The following is a 25,348-nucleotide window of genomic DNA, read 5'->3' on the forward strand; positions in this document are numbered from 1 at the left end:
GGTGTACATGCTTGTGTGTATGCATATATTTGTACGCTCGTGTGCATATGTCTGTGCGTGCGCCCTCGTGTATGTATGTGTGTGCGCGCACACTAGTGTGGATGTATGACCCACTTAATACTTGCATTTATAACTCATTACAATTGTGACCAGGTGTGGACGTATCAGTGGTTCATTACTTTGTAATTTGTTCATGACTGTAACCATGTATAGGAGTGAAGCTGATTCATTACCTCTGTAACTTGCCATGATTGTGACCAGATCTACCTGGAGACCATTACCTTTGTAACTAGTTCAGCTATCATAACTTTGGGGTCCAGTCCCTGGACCCATTATGTACCTTTGTAATCTTTTGACTACCACCCACAGGATAGGTATGTGGTGCATAATAAAGATATTAAATTAACTAAACCATTGGAAACAAGTCTTTTTTGGGGTTATCCTAAGTTCTCAACACATATGCTGCTATGTATATGTAACTATACATAATATATGTAACTATACAGTTACGTAGATTATACAGTTACATATACAGTTACTATACCTGAATAAACTTACTTAGCTATGGAGACTGTAAATTTGGAGGCGCCAGCTTTTCAGAATTTAGCTGGATTATCAACCTCGGTGCCTTTAGTAAATTTATTTAGGTACAGGTATACATAGGTACAATTATCATACCTAGTAACATATGTGTAAATTAACTAGGATAACCGAAAAAAGCCAGACAATGTAAGCTATTTCCATAAGGGTCATTGCAGTATCTTATTATCTGAAGCCTTCCTATTATTTTAATGTGTATTTTGGTTGCTTTTGTTCAGAAACACAAGATAAACCTCACATCTGGAAACTGGTTGTGTAGGTTTTAAAATCATTCTATTGAAGTTATTTGACGGTGTCCCTTAGCTCAGTCGCTAGCGCACGCACCTCTCACACTGAGGTCCGGAGATCGAATCCTCTGTACGGCTTTGTAAATTGTGACTTCATTACCTCTGTAACTTGCTCAGCTATCATAACTTTGGAGTCCAGTCCCTGGACCCATTATGTACCTCTGTAATCTTTTGACTACCGCCCACAGGATGGGTATGGGCTACATAATAAACATATTAAACTAACTGCTGGAAAACATTAGGACGTGTTTCCTTAAGACACCTGCTGTCCCTGTTCACCCATCAGTATAATGGGTACCTGGGTGTTAGTGGACTGGTGTGGGTCGCATCCTGGGACAAAACTGACCTAATTTGTCCGAAATGTTCAGCATAACAAGGAGCTTTCTGCATAGTAGTATGTCAGCTATGGTCTGTATATCTTGTACATGTACTTGTAGAAATAAAGATATCATAATATTATTATTATTTATTATGCATTTGGCCTTGTTGGTTGACTAGTTATGCTGAAAGTTATCAACATGTGAGTCATTAAGACTGCATGTCGCCTCTTCACCGCCAACCAAGATTACTGTAATGGCAAATATGGGCTTGTCGGGATTAAATTACCCTAGCGAGTGTATATATATATACACACACCTCCACATGTACTGCTCCTCTCAGTGCACAAAGACGAGCCATGTATTCATCAGAGTATATATAAATGTAAACAGTTTGACTGGTTATCCAACGTTAATTTACTCTTAAATTGCTATTCAAGACGTCTGTAAAGAAATTAAATTATTTACTGAAGCTAAATAAAAGCTTACTACTAATTTTTAAATCCGTTTGAAGATATATTTCGTAAAATGCGATATAAATTGGTTTCCCCACTAAAAGTACATTTTTTCTAATTCCCTCTCTGTACTTGACAGAAAATGACGCATCAGCAGCAGTGAGGGGAAGCCAATGTATTTGTGCCTTACTTATAAAAACACAAATATATTTTATTTCTACAAAGTGGAATACGGTATATTATACAGTGATGTACGTATACTGCTACTCTATAGAAAGCCCCTTGTTATACAAAAAATTAGGCAGCATTTCGGGAAGTGTTGTGCTGTGAGGTGTATATCTGTACTCACACTAAACATAATCTTTACTTAAGAATTAAAGTAGCCTTATTGTTCGTATCTAATAGTGTGGCCTAATGACTTAGTCGTTAGGCAGAGAATCAAACTAACGTTACAAGGACCCCAATGGGAATAAGTCACTTGGGTTATTCTAGGTGATTTACACATACATTATGTTACTAGGTAGGATAATTGTGCTTTTGTGTACCTGTACCTAAATAAACTTACTTACTATAATTTAGTAGCGTACAAACAGATGAAGTAAAGGCACTTCGACTAGTCTCAGACATTGTACGATTAGTAACAAAGGTAGAATTAGCTACAATATGTTAGGTAAAAGGACACAAGTGCAACTAATATGGAATTTTACTGTGGCAACTTTTCACTCTCCAGAAACTTTGTCAAGCCGTTACAAACAATACAGGGACACAGAGGGTATATACCACCACATGAGGTAAAAGAGTAGGCCTACTGGCCGATGTTGCAGGTAGTGATAGTAGTAATATTAGTAGTTGTAGTTGTATTAGTAGTAGTATAATGAGTTGAGGTAACTAAGTTGCTGTACCATGGCAGGGTTTATTGAGTAGAATTCTTGCTAATACTTCCGAAATGACGAAACTACCTTTATTTTGTTTAATAAAGGCTGAAATGGCGATTACAGATGATTCAAGGCATTTACGTCTGCGGAAGTAGTTTCTTAGATCACTAAGCGGGCATCACTGAATGTCATAGATGATTAGAGGAGTTTGTGTTACACACATGCGTTGTTCAAGCTGGTGTTTATGCTTGCATTGATGTGTTTGAAGGGTATGTGCTGATTCACCGACGTATACGTTGCTACAGCCTCCGCGATGGATTGTATAATCAATTGCATTGACTGGTTCAAGGTTCTTCGCTTTGGTCTGGGTCAGGTTTTTGATGAATGTGCTGGTACGCAATTTATTCAAATAAACTCTGTTGGTATACATACTTGAAGATTCCTTGAAGACAACTTTTGGTTGAGGAACGGGGGGGGGGTAACAACCAGCTTTCCAGTTGATGGTGTGACCAACAGTGATGCTGGTGCTAACTGCATGCAGTATAGCGTATGCACCTCAACCAAGCTGATCACTTGCCATCTTGAAGACAGTTACGGGTCTTTTTGTAATCACTTTTGTGTGTGAAGGAAGTTGTCGAAGTAGTGGTCCGCGAGCCTCATGCTCTCGTGGAGATAATGTGTAGATAATGACAAATACCTTCAGAATTTTCCAGTTGTAAATTAAGATTTACCGTTCTCGTCTACGTTCTTATAACCTAATCTATGTATATTATTTCGATCTTGGTTTGAGACCTTTATCAGCCAAGATCGAAACTTCGTACACATTAACTACCCTGTTGTTGTCTATATGTTGGCTTCCTTCCACCATAACAGTATACATATATATATATATATATATATATATATATATATATATATATATATATATATATATATATATATATATATATATATATATATATATATATATATATATATATATATATATATATATATATTTCAACAAGCGGCCGTCTCCCATACCCAAAAAAGAAAGAAAATATATTATAATTGGAAGTGGATATAAATTCTAAAATTATTACAAATGGTGAAAAGAGTAATACTGATAACATTATTGATATATTACAATATTACAATGTTGGCGACTCCGTTGTTAAGTCCCTCAATACATGGTCATAACATTAGTTGGGCTACCAGTACATGGTCATAACATTAGTTGGGCTACCAGTACATGGTCATAACATTAGTTGGGCTACCAGTACATGGTCATAACATTAGTTGGGCTACCAGTACATGGTCATAACATTAGTTGGGCTACCAGTACATGGTCATAACATTAGTTGGGCTACCAGTACATGGTCATAACATTAGTTGGGCTACCAGTACATGGTCATAACATTAGTTGGGCTACCAGTACATGGTCATAACATTAGTTGGGCTACCAGTACATGGTCATAACATTAGTTGGGCTACCAGTACATGGTCATAACATTAGTTGGGCTACCAGTACATGGTCATAACATTAGTTGGGCTACCAGTACATGGTCATAACATTAGTTGGGCTACCAGTACATGGTCATAACATTAGTTGGGCTACCAGTACATGGTCATAACATTAGTTGGGCTACCAGTACATGGTCATAACATTAGTTGGGCTACCAGTACATGGTCATAACATTAGTTGGGCTACCAGTACATGGTCATAACATTAGTTGGGCTACCAGTACATGGTCATAACATTAGTTGGGCTACCAGTACATGGTCATAACATTAGTTGGGCTACCAGTACATGGTCATAACATTAGTTGGGCTACCAGTACATGGTCATAACATTAGTTGGGCTACCAGTACATGGTCATAACATTAGTTGGGCTACCAGTACATGGTCATAACATTAGTTGGGCTACCAGTACATGGTCAAAACATTAGTTGGGCTACCAGTACATGGTCATAACATTAGTTGGGCTACCAGTACATGGTCATAACATTAGTTGGGCTACCAGTACATGGTCATAACATTAGTTGGGCTACCAGTACATGGTCATAACATTAGTTGGGCTACCAGTACATGGTCATAACATTAGTTGGGCTACCAGTACATGGTCATAACATTAGTTGGGCTACCAGTACATGGTCATAACATTAGTTGGGCTACCAGTACATGGTCATAACATTAGTTGGGATACCAGTACATGGTCATAACATTAGTTGGGATACCAGTACATGGTCATAACATTAGTTGGGATACCAGTACATGGTCATAACATTAGTTGGGATACCAGTACATGGTCATAACATTAGTTGGGCTACCAGTACATGGTCATCACACTTGTTGGTTCACCAGTACAAGGTCTTCACACTAGTTGAGCAACCAGTACAAGGTCATCACACTAACTGGTGTACCAGTACAAGGTCAACACACTAGTGAGGCCACACACAGAGGGTGGGGTTGGATGGTGGAATCTTAAGACACTTGCCCAGCTCCTCACAGCCAGGAGGAGCCCAGTGCTAAGGGAGACATCAAACAAATATTAAATAAGAAGAAATTACAATAACTTCGCAAAGAAACAAAAAGAATTAAATAATGATAGAACATAACATGAGTAGAAGGTAATGACAGTTTACGATATATCTTCGTATTTATGTTAGGTACATTATCACAGCTCTAGCTATGTATATTATTTAGTATAACAGCTCCTGCTGCCTCATAGCACTCACCAGCACAGCACCTACCAGCACACAGCACCTACCAGCACACAGCACCTACCAGCACACAACACCTACCCACACAGCACCTACCACCAAACAGCACCTACCAGCACACAGCACCTACCCACACAGCACCTACCACCACACAGCACCTACCAGCACACAGCACCTACCAGCACACAGCACCTACCAGCACACAGCACCTACCAGCACACAGCACCTACCAGCACACAGCACCTACCACCACACAGCACCTACCAGCACACAGCACCTACCAGCACACAGCACCTACCAGCACACAGCACCTACCAGCACACAGCACCTACCAGCACACAGCACCTACCAGCACACAGCACCTACCAGCACACAGCACCTACCACAACACAGCACCTACCACCACACAGCACCAACCAGCACACAGCACCTACCAGCACACAGCACCTACCAGCACACAGCACCTACCAGCACACAGCACCAACCACCACACAGCACCTACCACCACACAGCACCTACCACCACACAGCACCTACCAGCACACAGCACCTACCAGCACACAGCACCTACCACCACACAGCACCTACCACAACACAGCACCTACCAGCACACAGCACCTACCACCACACAGCACCTACCACCACACAGCACCTACCACCACACAGCACCTACCAGCACACAGCACCTACCAGCACACAGCACCTACCACCAGCACAGCACCTACCACCACACAGCACCTACCACCACACAGCACCTACCAGCACACAGCATCTACCACCACACAGCACCTACCACCAGCACAGCACCTACCACCACACAGCACCTACCACCACACAGCACCTACCACCACACAGCACCTACCACCAGCACAGCACCTACCACCACACAGCACCTACCACCACACAGCACCTACCAGCACACAGCACCTACCAGCACACAGCACCTACCAGCACACAGCACCTACCACCACACAGCACCTACCACCACACAGCACCTACCACCACACAGCACCTACCACCACACAGCACCTACCACCACACAGCACCTACCAGCACACAGCACCTACCACCACACAGCACCTACCACCGGCACAGCACCTACCACCACACGGCACCTACCACCACACAGCACCTACCAGCACACAGCACCTACCACCACACAGCACCTACCACCAGCACAGCACCTACCACCACACAGCACCTACCACCACACAGCACCTACCACCACACAGCACCTACCACCAGCACAGCACCTACCACCACACAGCACCTACCACCACACAGCACCTACCACCACACAGCACCTACCACCGCACAGCACCTACCACCACACAGCACCTACCACCACACAGCACCTACCACCACACAGCACCTACCACCACACAGCACCTACCACCACACAGCACCTACCACCAGCACAGAACCTACCACCACACAGCACCTACCACCACACAGCACCTACCACCACACAGCACCTACCACCAGCACAGCACCTACCAGCACACAGCACCTACCACCACACAGCACCTACCACCACACAGCACCTACCACCACACAGCACCTACCACCACACAGCACCTACCACCACACAGCACCTACCACCACACAGCACCTACCAGCACACAGCACCTACCACCAGCGCAGCACCTACCACCGCACAGCACCTACCACCACACGGCACCTACCACCACACAGCACCTACCACCACACAGCACCTACCACCAGCACAGCACCTACCACCACACAGTACCTACCACCAGCACAGCACCTACCACCACACAGCACCTACCACCACACAGCACCTACCACCACACAGCACCTACCACCACACAGCACCTACCACCACACAGCACCTTCCACCACACAGCACCTACCATCACACAGCGCCTACCACCACACAGCACGTACCACCACATAGCACCTACCACAACACAGCACCTACCACAACACAGCACCTACCACCACACAGCACCTACCACAACACAGCACCTACCACCACACAGCACCTACCACCACACAGCACCTACCACAACACAGCACCTACCACCACACAGCACCTTCCACCACACAGCACCTACCACCACACAGCACCTACCACCACACAGCACCTACCACCACACAGCACCTACCACCACACAGCACCTACAACCACACAGCACCTACCACCACACAGCACCTACCACAACACAGCACCTACCAGCACACAGCACCTACCACCACACAGCACCTACCACCACACAGCACCTACCACCACACAGCACCTACCACAACACAGCACCTACTACCACACAGCACCTACTACCACACAGCACCTACCACCACACAGCACACACCACCACACTGCAACTACCCCAACACAACACCTACTACCACACAGCACCTACCACCACACAGCAGCTACCACCACACAGCAACTATCACCACACAGCACATACCTCCACACAGCAACTACCACCACACAACACCTACTACCACACAGCACCTACCACCACACAGCAACTACCACCACACAGCACATACCATTACACAGCACCTACCACCACACAGCACCTACCACCACACAGCACCTACAATCACACAGCACCTACCACCACACAGCACCTACCACCACACAGCACCTACCACCACACAGCACCTACCACAACACAGCACGTACCACCACACAGCACGTACCACCACACAGCACCTACCACCACACAGCACCTACCACCACACAGCACCTACCACCACACAGCACCTACCACCACACAACACCTACCACAACACAGCACCTACCACCACACAGCACCTACCACCACACAGCACCTACCACCACACAGCACCTACCACCACACAGCACCTACCACCACACAGCACCTACCACCACACAGCACCTACCACCACACAGCACCTACCACAACACAGCACCTACCACGACACAGCACCTACCACCACACAGCACCTACCACAACACAGCACCTACCACCACACAACACCTACCACAACACAGCACCTACCACCACACAGCACCTACCACCACACAGCACCTACCACAACACAGCCCCTACCACCACACAGCACCTACCACCACACAGCACCTACCACCACACAGCACCTACCACCACACAGCACCTACCACCACACAGCACCTACCACAACACAGCACCTACCACCACACAGCACCTACCACCACACAACACTCTCACAGAACTTACCATCACAGCCGGGTCACACCAGTTAAGCTGTGGTTCTCCAGGTTCAAGATGAGCTCTGTGATCGCTAACTACCTGCTGCAGCTGTGGAGAAGCCAGAGACGACTGTTAGTATCAAGACACAGAAAAACTTGACACCGGAAAACTTGACATAGCAAGACATGATGCAGCAAGAATTGATACAGCAAGACTTGACACAGAATACTTTAGAGGTATACATTTCTCTGTGTATAGACACCGAGAGGTATAAACCTTTGTGCATATACATAGAGAGGCACATATTTCTATTTGCTTATACACCAAGAGATATACATTTGTCTGTGTATATATAACGAGAAATATACACATCTCTGTGTATATACACAGAGAAATATGCATTTATCTGTGTATATAGGCTGGAAAGGAAGCTGTCGATGCTACAGCTAATACAAATATACAGAAATGAATGTATGAACAATGAAGTATGACGCAGCACAACGAATTACAGTACTTGTATAATGAAGACAATGGGCACAGCATTATCGTGCTACAGTGAAGACAATGCCAAACATACCACAGGCACTTGTATATTGTATTCCGAGGCGTTGAAGGCTATGGGGTATCTCTCTGCCGGGTCCACCAGGATGTTGAAGAGTATGGGGCGGTCACTATGGTCTGTGGGCGTGGGCGTGGTGACATTCTCGACATCAACTCCAGGGCAGAAGTTGATACCCTAAAGCCCATGTAAAAAAACTTCAAGTTTACTCAAGCTTGCGTTAGCTTAGTTTATTCTAGCATGTTTAGCTTGATTTAGCTAGTCTTATTTTTGCTAGTACAATCTTGCCTTAGCTTATTTTTACGTTATTTTATGCTATCTTTCTTTGCTTGTCCTATCTTGGCTTAGCTTTTCTTTACCTTGTTTAACTATTCCTAGAGTTAGTTGACTTACTCAAGCTTCCTTGTATATTGTAGATAGACTTAACTTTTCCAATCTAAGCATAACTTCTCTTAGCTTAGTTTAGCTCGCCTTTAAATGGTACCTTGTGATATGTGAACCTGTCCCTGTTGTGTTTGTGTGTGTTTGTATGTGTGTGTGTGTGTGTGTGTGTGTGTGTGTGTGTGTGTGTGTGTGTGTGTGTGTGTGTGTGTGTGTGTGTGTGTGTGTGTGTGTGTGTGTGTGTGTGTGTACTCACCTAACTGTACTCACCTAATTGTGGTTGCAGGGGTCGAGACTCAGCTCCTGGCCCCGCCTCTTCACTGATCGCTACTGGTTCCTCTCTCTCTCTGCTTCCTGAGCTTTGTCATACCTCTTCTTAAAACTATGTATGGTTCCTGCCTCCACTACTTCACTTGCTAGGCTATTCCACTTGCTGACAACTCTATGACTGAAGAAATACTTCCTAACGTCCCTGTGACTCGTCTGAGTCTTCAGCTTCCAGTTGTGACCCCTTGTCCCTGTGTCCCCTCTCTGGAACATCCTATCTCTGTCCACCTTGTCTATTCCCCGCAGTATCTTGTATGTCGTTATCATGTCTCCCCTGACCCTTCTGTCCTCCAGTGTCGTCAGTCCGATTTCCCTTAACCTTTCCTCGTACGACATTCCCTTGAGCTCTGGGACTAGCCTTGTTGCAAACCTTTGTACTTTCTCTAACTTCTTGACGTGCTTGACCAGGTGTGGGTTCCAGACTGGTGCTGCATACTCCAGTATGGGCCTAACATACACAGTGTACAGTGTCTTGAACGATTCCTTATTAAGGTATCGGAACGCTATTCTCAGGTTTGCCAGGCGCCCGTATGCTGCAGCAGTTATTTGGTTGATGTGTGCCTCCGGTGATGTGCTCGGTGTTATGGTCACCCCAAGGTCTTTCTCCCTGAGTGAGCTCTGTAATCTTTGTCCACCTAGCCTATACTCTGTCTGCGGTCTTCTTTGCCCCTCCCCAATCTTCATGACTTTGCATTTGGCTGGATTGAATTCGAGAAGCCAGTTACTGAACCACATGTCCAGCCTGTCCAGGTCTCTTTGCAGTTCTGCCTCATCCTCGTCCGATTTAATTCTTCTCATCAACTTCACATCATCTGCGAACAGGGACACTTCAGAGTCTATTCCTTTCATCACGTCGTTCACATATATCAAAAATAGCACTGGTCCTAGAACTGACCCCTGTGGGACCCCGCTCGTAACAGGCGCCCACTGTGATACCTCTTCACGTACCATGACTCGTTGCTGCCTCCCTGTCAGGTATTCCCTTATCCATTGCAGTGCCCTCCCTTTTACATGCGCCTGATCCTCCAGCTTCTGTACTAATCTCTTGTGGGGAACTGTGCCAAAGGCCTTCCTGTGTGTGTGTGTGTGTGTGTGTGTGTGTGTGTGTGTGTGTGTGACTGGGACTGACCACTTCGAGTTCAGCTGGCGGGGTGCTGAAGGTCCAGAGATGCATCTTGTAGGATCCTTGACGCACAGCCATCAGTCTGTCACCGCGGTAGTAGAAGACTGGCCTGAACAGTGAGAGAGAGAACCTCTTAAACAAGATTAAAAGTCACAATACCGTGGCTGGAAACATTCACAACTAACATACAAGACCGTGACTAAAACAATTCAAAACTAACCCACAATACAGTGGCTGGAACAATTTACATTTAATCCTAATTTACAGAGGAGACTTTGACCGACGTTGTGCTTTATCCTGGACCATTGCAAGTCACGACGAAGTTGAATTATGAAGACGTCATCTGAAGTACCTCAACAACTGTTGTTCTTATATCAAAGATGTAGCATCAGACAGGTGAAAACAGTGAGAGAACGCGAAGGATGAGGCCCCTCACCTCAACACCTGTTGATCAGGGTGAAACAGCGAGTTAGCCAGAGCTAAACCATCCAGCTCACGATCCTCAGGAGGCGTGACACCAGCCAGCTGCAACACTGTGGAGAAGAGGTCCATCTGTGTCCACACCTGGCAAGGTACGAGGGACATGGGTGAAATGAGAAACCAACCAGAAAGATTGAGGGTTTTAAAAATACTTGGCAAGGTAAGTGGAACCTGGGTGAAGTGGGAGACCACATGAGTAACGAGAGAGGGATGAGGGACCTGAGTGAAGCGGGGAATCCTTCATTTGCGTCATCCAATATGCTGGACATAAAACTGAAGCGACACTTATCTTCATGTTTATGTAATAGAAAAAGAGTCTTATGCAGTCCTACTTATATAAAAATATAAACAGACTACATATTGTATATGTACAAGACTTTCGTCATTAGTAAATTACTTACGAGATGCACGAGATGATGCTGTTAACGACCAATACTACTCACCTGATGAGAGATAGAACCAGGACTCAGGACTCCAGGCCACCAGAATATACCCGGAGCTCTCATTCCTCCCTCAAAGGTCGTTTGTTTCCCGCAGAGGAAGGGTCCATTACTGCCTCCTGTGAGAGTATATGTGGCATGCAAAGAGTACGTAACCTTTATTCGGCGCATGGACACACCCTCATTTACAGGCTATCTCCCCCAACCAGCGAACCAGGTTGCTAAGAGTTGGTGATGGGGCCCCATCGTTCAACTAGTGACCAGGTTCTAGCCAATAAGAAGGTGGGATTGGCAATCGCAGAGGTTATGTGGATACCGCTCTCCTGTCTGCCCTTGTCATTCCCATTCTAGAGCTGGTTGAGCACGGTCTGCTATCTTGTGGCTTCTATTTCTGCCTTGCTTACCGTGACGTGCACTATACTTATTACTGTACATAGTGTACATATTGCTGTTCTAAATTGGTGAAGGATAAGTCTAAACTTTTTCTGCTGTGTTTCTTTTGCTCCCATTACACCTGGGATAACAGGCCTTTGAAATCCTAGGTTGTAATAGTATACAACATGGGAACACATACATACATAAACACATATATACACATAGTGTGCACACACACATATATACATGATTTAGGAGGAAAGGTTGGGGAATGTTAGGCCATGAGACCTCTCAAGGGAGGTTCCTTGATGCCGGAGAGGAGCTCTTGATCAAAGGAAGTGGACTTATTCTCCATGACTGTTATAATAAGGCAAGTAATCAGATTTGATTTAAGGCAGAGAAGAGTGATATCTTAATATGCAATATAACCACAGTGGAAAAAGAAATATTTCAAGCACTTTCATGATTTTTCACGTTATTATCAAGGAAACTCTCTTTAGCCTCAATAAACTAAACACATTAGGAGAAACTTATTTGTTTCTCAACTTGTATAGTGGCGTGGCTTATTTAATGCAGGGAGTGGCGGAGGCTCGATCCTCCGTCTGTTATTATAAGGCAGACTAACTCTGAGAAGAACGTAGACAAGCATCCTACAGTCTGACCATGTTGTTTGCTGACAAGAGCAGCTCCGTTGTCGGAGGTGAAGACAACCAGAGTATTATTGTCGACACCAGCGTCCCTCACAGCGTCCAGGATGGCCCCCACACCAGCGTCCAGCTCCCTCACAGCGTCTCCGTAGCGACCTAAGGGGACGTCACACACAGAAAGGTTAGGGAATGAAATAACTCTTAAATATATACTTGTAGCTCCGGCTGGGCTACAAGTATCTCTGGGAAGCTGCCTCACCATCACCAGGCTGCCTCACCATCACCAGGCTGCCTCACCATCACCAGGCTGCCTCACCATCACCAGGCTGCCTCACCATCACCAGGCTGCCTCACCATCACCAGGCTGTCTCACCATCACCAGGCTGCCTCACCATCACCAGGCTGCCTCACCATCACCAGGCTGCCTCACCATCACCAGGCTGCCTCACCATCACCAGGCTGCCTCACCATCACCAGACTGCCTCACCATCACCAGACTGCCTCACCATCACCAGGCTGCCTCACCATCACCAGGCTGCCTCACCATCACCAAGCTGCCTCACTATCACCAGGCTGCCTCACCATCAGGCTGCCTCACCATCACCAGGCTGCCTCACCATCACCAGGCTGCCTCACCATCACCAGGCTGCCTCACCATCACCAGGCTGCCTCACCATCACCAGGCTGCCTCACCATCACCAGGCTGCCTCACCATCACCAGGCTGCCTCATCATCACCAGGCTGCCTCACCATCACCAGGCTGCCTCACCATGACCAGGCTGCCTCACCCTCACCAGGCTGCCTCACCATCACCAGGCTGCCTCACCATCACCAGACTGCTTCACCATCACCAGGCTGCCTCACCATCACCAGGCTGCCTCACCATCACCAGACTGCCTCACCATCACCAGACTGCCTCACCATCACCAGGCTGCCTCACCATCACCAGGCTGTCTCACCATCACCAGGCTGCCTCACCATCACCAGGCTGCCTCACCATCACCAGGCTGCCTCACCATCACCAGGCTGCCTCACCATCACCAGGCTGCCTCACCATCACCAGGCTGCCTCACCATCACCAGGCTGCCTCACCATCACCAGGCTGCCTCACCATCACCAGGCTGCCTCACCATCACCAGGCTGCCTCACCATCACCAGGCTGCCTCACCATCACCAGACTGCCTCACCATCACCAGGCTGCCTCACCATCACCAGGCTGCCTCACCATCACCAGGCTGCCTCACCCTCACCAGGCTGCCTCACCCTCACCAGGCTGCCTCACCATCATCAGGCTGCCTCACCATCACCAGGCTGCCTCACCATCACCAGGCTGCCTCACCATCACCAGACTGCCTCACCATCACCAGGCTGCCTCACCATCACCAGGCTGCCTCACCATCACCAGGCTGCCTCACCATCACCAGGATGCCTCACCATCACCAGGCTGCCTCACCATCATCAGACTGCCTCACCATCACCAGGCTGCCTCACCATCACCAGGCTGCCTCACCCTCACCAGGCTGCCTCACCATCACCAGGCTGCCTCACCCTCACCAGGCTGCCTCACCATCACCAGGCTGCCTCACCATCACCAGGCTGCCTCACCATCACCAGGCTGCCTCACCATCACCAGGCTGCCTCACCATCACCAGGCTGCCTCACCATCACCAACTGATGCAGACATACCTAAATAAAAATTTTGCCAGATGAACTACTATCAAACCTTACGTCATTATGTCCTGGAATGTAATAATATTAATGAATTTAAACACAACTCGCTCGAAAATGTTCTAAGAAATGTTTATTACCAAACATTATAGAGAAAAACACCCCCGACTTTGCCAGTTGTAAATAACTCACGACTTATTAAAATAAAGTAATATAAATAATCCAACAGTACATATAAACTTCAGTATTAATTCTGTGACTAAATTCCTGTCTGCATAATAACTTAATACGCTGTAACCAGATATAAACATGTGCAGAGTTCGTTGCAAGAATAACTTTCTTAGTTATCAAAACTCTGGGGATCAGTTGTTGAGCCTCGTAATGTTCTGACTACGACTCTTCACGTAGCTATGAGATGTATAATGAAGTTTAAACTAACAACAAAACAAGTAAAGAATAAAAACACAATAACGTGACTGGAACAATACACAAATAACCTGCACATAGGAGAGAGAAGCTTACCACGACGTTTCTGTTTATTTACAGAGTGACATTGTAAATGGTCCAAGTCAGACCGAAACATTGTACTAATCTCCTCTCTCCTATGTGCGGGTTATCTCTGTAACAAAACAAATGTTCAAAGCAACATTCAGAACAAAGAAATGTTTAATAACAAATATCTTATATACAGTGTTAGACAAAGAGTGAATATTAAATACAAGAATAAGATAAGATTTTGCTGGGATTTTTACCCCCGGAGGGTCAGCCACTCAGAATAACTCAAGACAGTCAGTGCGTCATCGAGGACTGTCTGTCTTATTTCCTTTGTAGTCCTTAAATCTTGTCCCCCAGGATGCGACCCACACCAGTCAACTAACACCCAGGTACCTACTTGAAGATTGAGACACTTATGCAGCATATGGGAAACTTTATTCAGGAAACGTTTCGCCACACAGTGGCTTCATCAGTCCAATACAAAGAGGAAGGCGTACGGAGAGGAGGAGAGTGAGGTAATCAGTCCCTCAACTTGGAGTCGATGTGTTCAGTCCATCAATCTTGTAGAATGTACAGCATAGGGCCGTAGACGTGGCTTATATACTGTAGTGAGGTGACGTGAAGCAGATGGAGGCGGGGTCATAGTGGTACCATCCACTAGTCGAAGTAGGTCTTCGTCCAAAGGTTGAACAAGTGTTGAAGAATTCTTTGTAACAAGACCCCATGATGCTGCCGTGTCTGACAGTTGTGATGAATGGTTTGAAAAACCGACAAGTTGAAGATTGAGACACTTATGCAGCATATGGGAATCTTTATTCAGGAAACGTTTCGCCACACAGTGGCTTCATCAGTCCAATACAAAGAGGAAGGCGTAAGGAGAGGAGGAGAGTGAGGTAATCAGTCCCTCAACCTGGAGTCGATGTGTTCAGTCCATCAATCTTGTAGAATGTACAGCATAGGGTCGTAGACGTGGCTTATATACTGTAGTGAGGTGACGTGAAGCAGATGGAGGCGGGGTCATAGTGGTACCATCCACTAGTCGAAGTAGGTCTTCGTCCAAAGGTTGAACAAGTGTTGAAGAATTCTTTGTAACAAGACCCCATGATGCTGCCGTGTCTGACAGTTGTGATGAATGGTTTGAAAAACCGACAAGTTGAAGATTGAGACACTTATGCAGCATATGGGAATCTTTATTCAGGAAACGTTTCGCCACACAGTGGCTTCATCAGTCCAATACAAAGAGGAAGGCGTACGGAGAGGAGGAGAGTGAGGTAATCAGTCCCTCAACCTGGAGTCGATGTGTTCAGTCCATCAATCTTGTAGAATGTACAGCATAGGGCCGTAGACGTGGCTTATATACTGTAGTGAGGTGACGTGAAGCAGATGGAGGCGGGGTCATAGTGGTACCATCCACTAGTCGAAGTAGGTCTTCGTCCAAAGGTTGAACAAGTGTTGAAGAATTCTTTGTAACAAGACCCCATGATGCTGCCGTGTCTGACAGTTGTGATGAATGGTTTGAAAAACCGACCAGTTGAAGATTGAGACACTTATGCAGCATATGGGAATCTTTATTCAGGAAACGTTTCGCCACACAGTGGCTTCATCAGTCCAATACAAAGAGGAAGGCGTAAGGAGAGGAGGAGAGTGAGGTAATCAGTCCCTCAACCTGGAGTCGATGTGTTCAGTCCATCAATCTTGTAGAATGTACAGCATAGGGCCGTAGACGTGGCTTATATACTGTAGTGAGGTGACGTGAAGCAGATGGAGGCGGGGTCATAGTGGTACCATCCACTAGTCGAAGTAGGTCTTCGTCCAAAGGTTGAACAAGTGTTGAAGAATTCTTTGTAACAAGACCCCATGATGCTGCCGTGTCTGACAGTTGTGATGAATGGTTTGAAAAACCGACAAGTTGAAGATTGAGACACTTATGCAGCATATGGGAATCTTTATTCAGGAAAAGTTTCGCCACACAGTGGCTTCATCAGTCCAATACTGGTTTTTCAAACCATTCATCACAACTGTCAGACACGGCAGCATCATGGGGTCTTGTTACAAAGAATTCTTCAACACTTGTTCAACCTTTGGACGAAGACCTACTTCGACTAGTGGATGGTACCACTATGACCCCGCCTCCATCTGCTTCACGTCACCTCACTACAGTATATAAGCCACGTCTACGGCCCTATGCTGTACATTCTACAAGATTGATGGACTGAACACATCGACTCCAGGTTGAGGGACTGATTACCTCACTCTCCTCCTCTCCTTACGGCTTCCTCTTTGTATTGGACTGATGAAGCCACTGTGTGGCGAAACGTTTCCTGAATAAAGATTCCCATATGCTGCATAAGTGTCTCAATCTTCAACTTGTCGGTTTTTCAAACCATTCATCACAACTGTCAGACACGGCAGCATCATGGGGTCTTGTTACAAAGAATTCTTCAACACTTGTTCAACCTTTGGACGAAGACCTACTTCGACTAGTGGATGGTACCACTATGACCCCGCCTCCATCTGCTTCACGTCACCTCACTACAGTATATAAGCCACGTCTACGGCCCTATGCTGTACATTCTACAAGATTGATGGACTGAACACATCGACTCCAGGTTGAGGGACTGATTACCTCACTCTCCTCCTCTCCTTACGGCTTCCTCTTTGTATTGGACTGATGAAGCCACTGTGTGGCGAAACGTTTCCTGAATAAAGATTCCCATATGCTGCATAAGTGTCTCAATCTTCAACTTGTCGGTTTTTCAAACCATTCATCACAACTGTCAGACACGGCAGCATCATGGGGTCTTGTTACAAAGAATTCTTCAACACTTGTTCAACCTTTGGACGAAGACCTACTTCGACTAGTGGATGGTACCACTATGACCCCGCCTCCATCTGCTTCACGTCACCTCACTACAGTATATAAGCCACGTCTACGGCCCTATGCTGTACATTCTACAAGATTGATGGACTGAACACATCGACTCCAGGTTGAGGGACTGATTACCTCACTCTCCTCCTCTCCGTACGCCTTCCTCTTTGTATTGGACTGATGAAGCCACTGTGTGGCGAAACGTTTCCTGAATAAAGATTCCCATATGCTGCATAAGTGTCTCAATCTTCAACTTGTCGGTTTTTCAAACCATTCATCACAACTGTCAGACACGGCAGCATCATGGGGTCTTGTTACAAAGAATTCTTCAACACTTGTTCAACCTTTGGACGAAGACCTACTTCGACTAGTGGATGGTACCACTATGACCCCGCCTCCATCTGCTTCACGTCACCTCACTACAGTATATAAGCCACGTCTACGGCCCTATGCTGTACATTCTACAAGATTGATGGACTGAACACATCGACTCCAGGTTGAGGGACTGATTACCTCACTCTCCTCCTCTCCGTACGCCTTCCTCTTTGTATTGGACTGATGAAGCCACTGTGTGGCGAAACGTTTCCTGAATAAAGATTCCCATATGCTGCATAAGTGTCTTAATCTTCAACTTGTCGGTTTTTCAAACCATTCATCACAACTGTCAGACACGGCAGCATCATGGGGTCTTGTTACAAAGAATTCTTCAACACTTGTTCAACCTTTGGACGAAGACCTACTTCGACTAGTGGATGGTACCACTATGACCCCGCCTCCATCTGCTTCACGTCACCTCACTACAGTATATAAGCCACGTCTACGGCCCTATGCTGTACATTCTACAAGATTGATGGACTGAACACATCGACTCCAGGTTGAGGGACTGATTACCTCACTCTCCTCCTCTCCGTACGCCTTCCTCTTTGTATTGGACTGATGAAGCCACTGTGTGGCGAAACGTTTCCTGAATAAAGATTCCCATATGCTGCATAAGTGTCTCAATCTTCAACTTGTCGGTTTTTCAAACCATTCATCACAACTGTCAGACACGGCAGCATCATGGGGTCTTGTTACAAAGAATTCTTCAACACTTGTTCAACCTTTGGACGAAGACCTACTTCGACTAGTGGATGGTACCACTATGACCCCGCCTCCATCTGCTTCACGTCACCTCACTACAGTATATAAGCCACGTCTACGGCCCTATGCTGTACATTCTACAAGATTGATGGACTGAACACATCGACTCCAGGTTGAGGGACTGATTACCTCACTCTCCTCCTCTCCGTACGCCTTCCTCTTTGTATTGGACTGATGAAGCCACTGTGTGGCGAAACGTTTCCTGAATAAAGATTCCCATATGCTGCATAAGTGTCTCAATCTTCAACTTGTCGGTTTTTCAAACCATTCATCACAACTGTCAGACACGGCAGCATCATGGGGTCTTGTTACAAAGAATTCTTCAACACTTGTTCAACCTTTGGACGAAGACCTACTTCGACTAGTGGATGGTACCACTATGACCCCGCCTCCATCTGCTTCACGTCACCTCACTACAGTATATAAGCCACGTCTACGGCCCTATGCTGTACATTCTACAAGATTGATGGACTGAACACATCGACTCCAGGTTGAGGGACTGATTACCTCACTCTCCTCCTCTCCTTACGCCTTCCTCTTTGTATTGGACTGATGAAGCCACTGTGTGGCGAAACGTTTCCTGAATAAAGATTCCCATATGCTGCATAAGTGTCTCAATCTTCAACTTGTCGGTTTTTCAAACCATTCATCACAAAGGTACCTACTTGCTTGCTAGGTGAACGGGGACAATAGGTGTAAGGAAACACACCCGGCCGGGGATCGAACCACTGACACTGTGTGTGTAAGTTGACTGTATACACTGTGCCAGTTTCTTAATGAAGTGGAACAGAATAAAAGGTGACACAGTGTCAGCTGAAAAAGATACTAGATTTGACGATCAACTGGATGGTAAGTGTCAGAGGTCCAAGAGCTGTAGCTCCTGTACACAACACACACACACACCTCTCCTGCTAGTGGCGTGGTAGAGGCTGGAAGCATACACAGGCTCGTGTGTGGCATCAGCCGCCCACAAGAGGAAGAAAGGTCCTTCATCTGCCTGACGGTCTATGAAGCTGACAGCTTCCTCGGTGAAGAGGCGAGTCATGTTGGACACTGCCTCACTCTCGTCGATGGCGAAGTCCTCGAAGTATCTGTGGCGAAGAGAAGTGTGGTGAGGAAAGTGTGGCAAAGAGAAGCGCTTTGAGTAGTAAGTAATGTGGCATTCAAAAACAGGAAAATACTTGAACATATTAGAAGTGTGGCTAATATTTAAGAATAAAGAGAGAGGCAAACACACACACACACACACACACACACACACACACACACACACACACACACACACACACACACACACACACACACACACACACACACACATGCACACACACACACACACACACACACACACACACACACACACACACACACACACACACACACACACACACACACACACACACACACACACACACACACACACACACACACACAACAAGACTAGTCCCAGAGCTAAGGAGATTGTCCTATGAAGAAAGGTTAAGGGAAATCGGCCTGACGACACTGGAGGACAGGAGGGTCAGGGGAGACATGATAACGACATATAAAATACTGCGCGGAATAAACAAGGTGGACAAAGACAGGATGTTCCAGAGATGGGACACAGAAACCAGAGGTCACAATTGGAAGTTGAAGACTCAGATGAGTCAAAGGGATGTTAGGAAGTATTTCTTCAGTCATAGAGTTGTCAGGCAGTGGAACAGCCTAGAAGATGACGTAGTGGAGGCAGGAACCATACATAGTTTTAAGACGAGGTTTGATAAAGCTCATGGAGCAGGGAGAGAGAGGACCTAGTAGCAGTCAGTGAAGAGGCGGGGCCAGGAGCTAGGACTCGACCCCTGCAACCACAAATAGGTGAGTACACACACACACATTCGAGTAACAGGGATGTTAGGAAGTATTTCTTCAGTCAAAGAGTTGTCAGGAAGTGGAACAATCTGAAGAATAATTTAGTGGAGGCAGGATCCAAGCATAGCTTTAAAAAGAGGTACGATAAAACTCATGGAGCACGGAGAGAGTGGACCTAGTAATTACCAGCGAAGAGGCGGGGGCAGTAGCTGTGAATCGACCCCTGCAACTACAAACTGGTAAAGACACTCTCTCTCTCTCTCACACACACACACATAGTGATCAACCTTCCGATCATCGACGCGTTACGGAAGACTGGAATGTTTGGCGTGGTGACGTCATCATAGGGTCCTAAGTGGCAGTTAGGTGAACCGAACCAGTAGTCGAACCCTCGTTCCAGGGGCAGGTAAGGTGAGCGGTGCCCCAGGTGCCTGAGGGAGGGGCAGGGGTTGTGGTGCAGGGGGAGGGAGGGAGGGGGAGGAAAAATATACATTAGATGTATATACGTATTTGTATGTATACTTAAAACAAAAACCACACTATACGCATGACACATACATAATCTCAACAAATATTCATACTATGGTCGTACCATAGTATGAATAGCAGGAAAAATATACAAACTTCACTCTTTAATTAGTGTCTCAGAGAGTCAGTCTGCAAGAGCAAATACAAAGGACAGATGAAACAATAATTAAAAAAATTAGCAAATATATTTTCTGTTTTGAGTGTGACATAAACATTGCAGGAATGAGAAGGTTACGACCCTTGTACACTCTTCACCAGAAATTAATATATTTTATGGAATTCAGAAAAAAACTTGAAAATTAAAAAAAAAATGGATCAGATGAAAGAACTTTGAGCATGAAAGGAAAATGTATTATTATGGGTCAGTGTCACTCATAGGGTGCCACAACTATTAGTGTTATTATGGGTCAGTGTCACTCATAGGGTGCCACAACTATTAGTGTTATTATGGGTCAGTGTCACTCATAGGGTGCCACAACTATTAGTGTTATTATGGGTCAGTGCCACTCATATGGTGCCACAACCATTAGTGTTATTATGGGTCAGTGTCACTCATAGGGTGCCACAACTATTAGTGTTATTATGGGTCAGTGTCACTCATAGGGTGCCACAACTATTAGTGTTATTATGGGTCAGTGTCACTCATATGGCGCCACAACCATTAGTGTTATTAAGGGCCAGTGCCACTCATATGGTGCCACAAGCTCCAGTATTTTTCCTAATTTCTATGATTTTTGCAGAGTCACTAAAGGACTATACACACACAAAAAAAAATCATTTTTAAAAGGGTGGACAGGTAAGCCAGCGAAAGGTCTCGGTCAGATAACCGAAAGCTCAAGCTGCGGGTCATCATATTTATTTTTATTTATTTATTTATTTAGAAATTTAGCATACATACAGAGGTACAAAAAATACAGGTAAGAGCAGCATGCCAAAGCCACTTATATGCATAGCATTACGGGCTAAGACCCGCGTCAGGAAACACTTGTCTTGTTTCCTGACCAATCTTTCGTAACCTAACCTCCCTAAACATAGTTACTGATTAAAGAAAAAGTGTTGTTCAAGCCGGACTGGCCGGATTCTCACCACTTTCCGATAAGTCCAGAAGTGTATCCTCGGGACTTGAGAAGCTCAGGCAGCAACACCTCGCTCTGGGAGATTCCTCCCACGATTTCCTGTGGCGTGTAAGCTGCCGAGGAAAGTCAAGCTTACTGGGGGGAAACATTCAAGCTTACTAAGTAGACATTCAAAACTACTGGGAAATCAGTTAAGCTTACTGAGGAAGCAGTCAAGCTCACTGGGAAAGACAGTCAAAATTACTGGAGGACGCAGCAGTAGTAGTGGTAATAGTGGTTGTGATTCTTACAGAACACTTCAACCATTTAGGCCACTCAGTGTTCTCTGATCCTCTCGTCACCCAGAGACTGCGGGAGAGAATCTTAAGAATATTTAACTCCGCAGGACATTCACTTAGAGCTTTCTAATATGAGAGGATCACATCAGGCGACACTAGATCATTCCCGTGAAAATAACCTACTGCTGCTAGGAAAGAAGCACGCTATGGAGTAGCAGACAGTGAGCAGGCTGTGGAACCCGTGACCAGGTAAGGGAAAGCAGTAAGGCTAACTGGAAGACAGTCAAAATATTGGGGAATATAAGCTAACTGGGAGCACGGATAAGTATCCCGGGGCGAGAGGGAAGGGGAACAGAGTCACGAGTGTAACATATGAGGGAAGGAACCTTCCCTCACAGTATGTGAGGGAAGGAGTACTCCCTCACAGGAATAGCTTCAGCCATGTAAAATTTATGGTATTTTTGCTGCAAAGGGGACAGATAATTAACATGTTTTGGTGTACTGAGATACACTCACCATTCCTGCAGTTCAGTATGGAAATACACTCACCATTCCTGCCATGGGTGTTGTTAGTGTAAAAACCATTCCTGATGGGCAGTCGGCCGGTGAGAAGAGCAGCTCTGGCTGTGGGAACACATCAAGATCATCTTAAGTTACCCAGTCATCTGAGCCATTTTCAGACATATTATTGTACACATAAGTAAGTCATGCTCAGATATGAGCAATGTTACATATTTAAGATAGTACATATGCTGAAACACACAAGTGATATTAGATACCTATCAATGGCCCAAACGAACCCACATATCGGAAATAAATGACCCACATCAATAAAAGGGTTCAAAGTAAGGCCAAAGAATGTTTTAGTCATTATTTTCTTATTCCTTGCATTTGTATTCCTCTTGTTGAATAAAGACACACATTAGTAGCATTTTATGATGACTTAATAAATCTAGGTTATTTCTGTCGCTACTGGGAGCATAGGAAGGTTTAATATTAATGTTACTTACACGGTGAGCAGAGAGGAGCAGCGGTGTACATGGAGGTCACAGTGAGACCATCTCGGGCCATCTTGTCTACATTTGGGGTCTCCCTGCTGGGCTCCCCGTTCGTGCCTAGGTCTCCCCAGCCCATCTGTGGGAAGGAAGACCCACAGGGTTACCTCAGAGACCATTATAACTAGCATTTAGATCACTAGAGATAACCTCAAGACCAATACAGATAATTTAGACCGTCAGAGATACACGGAACAGAAAGGATTTTTTTTTCCGGTATCGAGGCGTTGTTGGCCGATAGGCAACAGAGAGTTTGTTTAAATGGGGAGAAATCAGAGTGGACTCCTAGGGAAAGGTCCCAAGGACCACAGTAGAAAAAAGCTACACTGTTCGGTGGCATTTTGGGGGAGGTCCCAGGGACCGCAGCACAAACAAGTCACACTGATTGGTTTTCTTGGGTTATCCTGGGTTCGTAACCCGCCTGGGTTACCCTAAATTAAATCCATATAATGTACTTTTTACTTGCCAATATAAAATTGCGTATCCTTAAGGACCTTTGGCAACAATTTTGTATTTTATATAGTCAAAACCTAAAAAAAGCTAACTTAAATATTTGCATTAATATTGTATTAAATGGGAAGCGCTTAGCCCTTAGGGGGTATATACAGCTGTGAGAACTAAGAGGCAATCAATTACTGCCCAAGGAATGGGAGGATAACTCCAATTCCTTGAATTAAGAGCCCTTTAGCGGCCTCAATGAACCCACAACCACCTCCTCCTCCTGACGGGAGTAAGACTCACAATAGGTGAGTTACCCACTGAAGAACCTGCAAAGTTTTCTGTAATATATCTTCGTTATTACACTCCTTACAGGGCCTACTACACCGTGTGGTGTATTATCTATCACCGTATAATACACACTCTGTAATATCTATCGTAGGTATTAAAGCATTCTTGACTGGTGGTGAACAGGTTACTTGCAGGCTTAATAACCTTCTCGTAGTAGAAAGGCTTTAAACCCAATTAACCAACATCATTACAGTTTACAAACATGGCCAGCATGGGCAGTGATGACAAACCTGACATATACTTACATCGTCCATAAGCATTATGATTACATTTGGAGGTTGAGAGGTTCCTGAGGTGAACGGCAGGAGCAGCAACATGGGCAGGACTGCCATGACCATCAACACAACACCACCTTCCATTGCAGAGGCTCTCATGGCAGCTACTGTTTCAGTGCTTGTCCAGCCAGACTCTCATTCCCTACTAAGCCAGACTCTCACTCCCTACTAAGCCAGACTCTCACTCCCTACGAAGCCAGACTCTCACTCCCTACTAAGCCAGACTCTCACTCCCTACGAAGCCAGACTCTCACTCCCTACTAAGCCAGACTCTCACTCCCTACTAAGCCAGGCTCTCACTCTTCTCTGCTCGGTCAGGCTCTCACTCCTCCCCCTAAACCAAACTCTCCCATCACGCTACTGATAAAACCTTTATCATGTTATCTTTGAGGCGGCACACGACCAGAAGCCTCCGATATTATCAAGGGATTTTCAGCCTAAATATTGCCGCTGTTTAAAAAAATACAGATTGACAGCTAATGCTAGACTGCTATCATAACCAGTAACGCCCACCATCAAGCTGACCGCAGCACTGTTCTCCACATTCCACCAACAATCATAGGGTAACGGGATTCGATTCCCGGGCATCCGA

At 45.8% G+C, this 25,348-nt stretch overlaps 1 protein-coding gene across 1 annotated transcript; it reads right to left on the reverse strand.

Annotated features, from left to right (window-relative positions):
- Window positions 1-4,500: 4,500 nt before the first annotated feature.
- On the reverse strand, window positions 4,501-25,093 carry LOC128690116 (N-acetylgalactosamine-6-sulfatase-like). Its single transcript, XM_070090620.1, has 13 exons — window positions 24,727-25,093; window positions 23,648-23,771; window positions 23,187-23,261; window positions 22,370-22,472; window positions 21,043-21,186; window positions 19,811-19,998; window positions 12,751-12,891; window positions 11,717-11,832; window positions 11,230-11,357; window positions 10,800-10,902; window positions 8,981-9,139; window positions 8,431-8,511; window positions 4,501-5,042 (listed from the first exon to the last, which is right to left on the reverse strand). Exons 1-13 carry the CDS (start codon window positions 24,853-24,855, stop codon window positions 4,956-4,958), a joined length of 1,578 nt encoding a protein of 525 aa, XP_069946721.1. The 5' UTR covers window positions 24,856-25,093; the 3' UTR covers window positions 4,501-4,955.
- Window positions 25,094-25,348: the final 255 nt, after the last annotated feature.

Source organism: Cherax quadricarinatus, chromosome 32, assembly GCF_038502225.1.
Source record: "Cherax quadricarinatus isolate ZL_2023a chromosome 32, ASM3850222v1, whole genome shotgun sequence".
In the NCBI taxonomy this organism is placed as follows: Eukaryota; Metazoa; Arthropoda; class Malacostraca; order Decapoda; family Parastacidae; genus Cherax; species Cherax quadricarinatus.

Excerpts from the sequence above, each read along its gene's own strand:
- LOC128690116 (XM_070090620.1), bottom strand. The coding sequence starts at position 24,855 with ATGAGAGCCTCTGCAATGGAAGGTGGTGTTGTGTTGATGGTCATGGCA. Across the intron at positions 11,358-11,716 it reads CTGGTTCTATCTCTCATCAG|GTGTGGACACAGATGGACCT; the intron begins GTGAGTAGTATT and ends GTACCTTGCCAG. Across the intron at positions 5,043-8,430 it reads GGTGTGACCCGGCTGTGATG|CACTGGGCTCCTCCTGGCTG; the intron begins GTAAGTTCTGTG and ends TGTCTCCCTTAG.